Raw genomic sequence first — 6000 nt, forward strand, 5'->3', positions numbered from 1 at the left:
CTCCCTGTACAGCAAAGGGGTGACTGCAGATTCGTCCATCTCCTTGTCCCACCTGCCTCTCCCAGCATCATTTTCAGCCATTTCTCAAAGCTTCACAGCCAGGCCACACTCAAATCCGCATTCATGCATTAAATATTACCAAAACAACAAACCCACACTGGTCTAAGGCTTGAGAAGTGCAAGCACAATGATGCTTTGCTTTTCCATGAGGAGAGTATCCAGCAAAGGACATTGCAGGGCACCACACCACATGAAGCCATTTGAGAAGACGCCACATTGGGAGGGAACAAGGAGCCATCGTTCAAGCACGGCACTGCTTTTCACTTGGGTTTGCCTCTTTACTTGGGTGACTCCCAACCAGGACACCTGTACTGCCAGAAAGGATTTACCCCAAGGAAAACACCCGTCACCAACCCGTTGGCTCCCAAAGCAATTGCCCACCTCACCACGGAGAAGGAGTGGGGGGTGGAGGGGAAGCGCTAAACAAGAAACATTAAAACTTTTGTTTTCATCGGAGAAACTGCCAAGTGACAGCAGTTTCAGGTTACACCCTAAACCTGCCTTGCTATGGTAGTTTTTCAAATTAAAATATCTTCTGTGGCCTCAGCCACTCTCAAGCCGTCCATAGGCAAGAAAGAAAGGAGGCAGGGCAACACTTAAGCTCAGCCATAATTGGAAGTATGTGAAAAATGAAGTGTCAGTTCGGTCAATAAAGGGCAAAGGTGAAGGGGAACTGCAGCCCAAACTCGGTGCGAAATGTGCTCATTAAGACACCCAATCCGCGGGCTCCTGCCCACCTATCCCATTAGTCATCGGCCATCTGACCGCTTCAAATGCCTCCCCGCTCTTATTACTTTTCTTCTCCCATGTTAAAAAAAAAAAAAAAAGGGAGGGAAAAAAAAAAAAAAAGGAGAGCTGGTATATAAATCCTTGCTCAGTCATCTGGAACATAATGTGGCCCTTCTCTCCCCCTCTTCCCGGCTCTGCCGCCTGCCTTTGCAGCCTCCAAACAACCGCCTGGAGATTCCCGGCAATAATAAACCCGATTGCCTTTTTGCCTATAGGTTGCTCGAACTCCTACAAAAGCCTGGAAAAAAAATCCCAACGTTGCAGCCATTGATACATTTTTATAAAGAAATATCGCTGGCTTTCTACTCCTGGCTTCAAGGAGCAACAATTATTTGGAGGTTAAAAAAATGTTTTGAACCCAGGCTGAGGCCTGGACAAAAAAAGAAAACGGGAAAGAAACAATACGCACAGATAGGTGACACTGATGGATTATTTTCCTTTTTCTTTTAAACCATGCAGGAGAGCTAAACGTGGGAAATAAAGAGCTACACTCTAGATTAAAAGTGACTGTACCAGGGCTTTGTTCAGCATTTTCCTGGCCCCACTGTTTGAAAAACAAGCAAAATAGATTTCTCAATACACCAAACAGGAATCTTTTCAAGTTGGAGGATGCAATAAGATAAAATAGTGCTGCCATGAGCTCTGCATCACCTGCCTGTACATAAGAATTTGCTTCTCTTCTTTTAAATAGAATTTAGCAAGTTATTTCTCCGCTGCATAAATTCAGGTCTCTTTGCACCATTTGGATACAGACCTTCAAAGGTCCTTCCCGTTAAGTTCAGAGCAATGGGAAAACTTTTTCATAATATTATTCTGCATTCCTGTACTATAACTATCCCCTGTGATGACACAATACCAGGCCTTTAGAAGAGGTTGTGTCAACGTACTATGCAATAACATACCCTGCTGTTCAGTGGCACGAGACCCCAGAACAGCTTCCTAGCAGTTAAATATGGATTTCTACAATAGATCGAAGCAGCTGGGAGTCATTACTATTTACTAAGTAAATAAATTTACATGTTAAAAAAGACTTTAAAATGTCTACAGGAAAGAACATCTCTCCTGTTTTCAAAGGCAATCATTCAATGTGTGCTGCATATTATGACATAAATAGGTTAAAAACACACTTTGTAAGGATTTGTAGTGATGAGCAAGGTAAGAAGAAAAATCTCCTGAAAGTCCAAAAATAGACCTTAACATAGCCTGGGTTAAGGACTAAGGGAGAAAAGTCTTGCTAAAGGGCTTAAGCTTTCCAGTCTGTGTGCCTCCCTGAAAATGCAAAGCTCATACGTACATCCTTGTGATACTCTCAGCCAGGTTGGAAACCTGGCTCAGAAGGTGCTTTTACCTACCCCAACTAGGGAAGTAGGCTGTGAGGACAACCTAAAACCAGACAGTTTTAGATGGTTTTATTTCTGGTGATCAGATTTGCCTTTTTTTTTTTTTTTTTTTTTTTAAATGGCAAACGTGCTCTTGACAGATGGAACCAAAAGGAACTTTTACAAACTCCTAAAAATAGGGAAGCCCATAATATACTGAATATATGTCACGCAACACATGCATCTCGAGTTAACTCCTATGCTCTCAAGCACAAGCTGGGGTCCCCAGCCTTTCGCTGCCACCCCTCCACAGCACCCGGTCGCTGTGGCAGTGCCATGCTGGCTCCTTCTGCTGCCAAGAAGAGCACCCAGCAGAGGTAAATACAGGAGCTTAACCACAGTGTTGCACTCCTAACATCAGGCCACAGAAGAAAAGCCATCAAATCACAGCATTTGGAAATTTAAGGCAGTTGGGGACAGGCAGGATATTTGCTATCTTTTTCTTCTCTTCCATTTTGGTCCCTCAGGGTCGTATTGTTTGACTTCTTCCCCATAGGGAAAGGCTAAAAATCATGCTTTGTTTTTTGGTTTGTTTGGTTGGTTTTTTTACCAGAAGGTGTACATGCAGCTGTGGGTGTACATTAAACAGATGAGATTCCCCCATAGTCTCAACCTTCAGAGCATTTCACACAAACAAGACATAAAGCAAGGCTCAGCGAAACCACTGCTACCCTTCCTACATTCCTGTTCCTCAAAAACAATGCCATTTCCACAGGTGGCAAGTGGCCTGAAGGCAAGTCTTAGTAACAGAGACCTTCTGGACAGGGTCTCCTTTCCAAAACACCTTTCCCAAATTTGACCTGAGAGCTCCAGTTAGCAAATCCCCTCTTTCTTTTTTTTACTCTTCCCTGAAGTTTGAATGCAATGAGTCTTCTTCACAAAACACATCTATCAAGCACTGGCAGCAATTCCAGCCTCAACAAACCACTGGGATTTGGGTAAAAGTTTCAGAACTGGATAAAGCGTCACTGACAAGTCCTTCTGCAGATATTTAGTAGCACTCAGGCTTGAAACTCACTTTACAAAACTCTTCCTGACTGAGTTTACAGCATGCACCTTGCTAGGAGCTGACCAGGATGGCGATGATAAGACATCAGATATGATCGGCACTCCAGACTACTAAAATGTCATATTTAGGAGAAAATGAAGCCTGAAAAATCTTTAAAAGTACACCAGGAACTGAGTATCTCGATTTCCAAAGCAGTCTAGGAGCAAGCTGGCAAGCCTCCCCACAGCTGTTTTGTCCACGCACATATCCACATAAACACACGCACATCCGTCTAATAAAAGGAACAGCCCTATCCGAGTACAAAAACCCTCTCAAAACACCATGTTTTAGTTCAAAGCCTATTTTTTTGCAGCAGCTTTTTCACCCTTAAAAAAACCCCACAGATTTAAAGTTTGCTCCAAAAGCAAGGGGCTATAATGACCATCTTGACACCACTTCAACTACAGCATTGTGAACAGCACCACTAGAATATATACGTATACATACTTGAAAGAAAAAAGGCCCCCTGAATTTATGTTGCATATCATTTTCCAGTAAAAGTCAGAGGTCAGAAGGTTACCAGTTTCTGCCTCAGCTCTGCAACAGTTTACTATTCCAGGCCCCATTTTTACTAGGCTGTACTTGCGATGAAGTCAGCAACTTTTCTTTAAACAATAACGAGTCTCGAATACTTAAAATTCTATAAAGAGATGTACGTTAGGTCCATGCATATAAAAAATTAAAATATACTGGTTTAGTTTAAAAACTAATCTTGTTAAATGCAGACTTTGCAATGCTAATCAGTACTGCTCAACCTTTTTTTGGAAACACAATTCCTTTGTTGTCTAACAGCACTTGAATGAAACATGATCATAAAACCAGATTTAAAAGTATATACCTATTGTGAGTTCAGAGTCAACTTCAATAAAGCACTCTCTTTTATATTCAGATTAAGGATCCTTTTTAAATTTTAATTGCATTAAATTAACACAAAATCCGCTGCAGTTGGTCTGTTCAGAAAAACTAGGAAGCATTCAAACCGCTTCTTAGGAAAAAAAAAAATCCAGAAATTCAGCTTTTTAGATTTCAGAGTTTCTGAGACAGCATTGATTATTTGTAGTATGTCCCACTTCCATTGCACCAAGCTCGTTTCATACTCGCCCTGCTAAATCAGCTACTCTGGCCTGACACTCAAACAGAATGTTTTTGCATTCAATTAAATTGGAATTGAGTAAAAAGAAGTAAATAAAAGCATTGCTCAGGATTTTGTCAAATGGGCCAGCTAAAATCTCTCTTCTTTATATGCAGTGAAGTTTCAATGGCATCTTTGAAATATTAGCGAGCACTTCTACAATCTTAATTACATTTGGTTTTGAAGATTTCATCTTTTAACCCATTTGAATGAAGGAAAAAAACCCAAACCCTTCTCAATTCTTATTTTTATTAAGCATACTGCAAATTTGGTACATATGTTCCTCTAAAGTGTGCCTGCCGGCAGGGTCGAAGAAATAAAGATACCAATCCCTTTACTAGGAGGAGATGGAGAAAAAAGTATCAAGTAATTAAAAAAAAAAAAAAAAAAAAAGGAAGATAGACCTTTCTCAGCACAAAACCCCTGGTACCAGAGCACATTTCAACATCAGAAAGACAGTAACCAGTCCCTTGAGCACATCTTGCCAGCTAAGAAAGCGTGAGGGCTGTGTTCCTACCTTGCTCACTGCTGTTGTCCCCGCTGTGCGATGTGTGTCCTCCGCTGGAGGGTCCGGGGGTTCCCCCGGAGCGCGTTGATGCCGTGTCATCGTGGTCTCTGTTCCAGGAGGGCTGTGGGACCAAAAAATTAACAAATTAAAATCTCAGATGGGGAAGAAATACCCAGTTCATGCCCTTCCAAGGAGAGTGGTACCCATGCCCAAACCTGTGGGAAAAGGCTGGCAAATACATCCCCCAAATTATTCCTTCTTTCCAGGCAGCCGTATTGCCGCTCCCCAGCAAAAATAATATACTCTGGAATATGTTTACCATCTAAATAATCCCAAGCTTTATTACCACAGAAAACAGAAACATTCCTGGCCAGGCAGGGGGAGCAGGAGGAAAGCCAGAGAGCAAATCACTGGCACTGGGCTCCAACTATATTTTTAGCATCCGCAAACCCTCCGGCACAACAGCCTGCAAACTCCACACAGGCAAAATGAGAGCGGTGGTCGGGAGCAGCACCATTTATATAGGCCTCCCATTCCTCCTACGAGGCCAACGTGGAAGAGCTTAAAGACTTTGCTGGCAATTAGGCCTGGGTCCATAATAGCCGGGATGTGTCAGCTGTTTGCCGGATGGTATATGGCAAATGGACCAGGCATGGGGACAAAAAAGAAATGAGAATAACAATGGCTTCACATAGGCTGTGTACACTCAGCCCCATGCAGAGCCTCCTTGTACTATTGAACAGAAAACAGATGTTGCTTCTTATCACTGGGTGCATTTGAAAGTAACATTCAGATAGGAAAAATTGGCTGTAAATTAAATTCTTAGGGAAAACAATCGTGGCAACAATCCTCCCAAGTCTCCCTTTATCACCAGAGAAGATTTTAATTAGCTTTTAGTACTAGCTTTTAAAACATCACAGAGCCTCACTGGTCATCCTGCATGGCCTTCTGTGCATAATTGAATAGTTTCTTCTTTACCACGAAGCAATACTGCCCACTGGAAATCACTGTCGAAAAGGAAACCCTCAGGTTTACAATGCACACACGTGAGTCTCTTGCATTTAAATTATACCCCGATATGAGC

At 42.2% G+C, this 6000-nt stretch overlaps 1 protein-coding gene across 1 annotated transcript in view; it reads right to left on the bottom strand.

Annotated features, from left to right (window-relative positions):
- MEIS1 (Meis homeobox 1) overlaps positions 1-6000 on the bottom strand; it is a 104301-nt gene that overhangs the window by 75807 nt on the left and 22494 nt on the right. Inside the window, exon 5 of the mRNA XM_018084438.2 lies at positions 4926-5037. Within this exon, the coding sequence (XP_017939927.1) occupies positions 4926-5037 (112 nt within the window). The remainder of the gene's footprint in view (positions 1-4925; positions 5038-6000) is intronic.

Source organism: Manacus vitellinus, unplaced genomic scaffold, assembly GCF_001715985.3.
Source record: "Manacus vitellinus isolate BGI_N305 unplaced genomic scaffold, ASM171598v3 scaffold_70_pilon, whole genome shotgun sequence".
Taxonomy (NCBI): domain Eukaryota; kingdom Metazoa; phylum Chordata; class Aves; order Passeriformes; family Pipridae; genus Manacus; species Manacus vitellinus.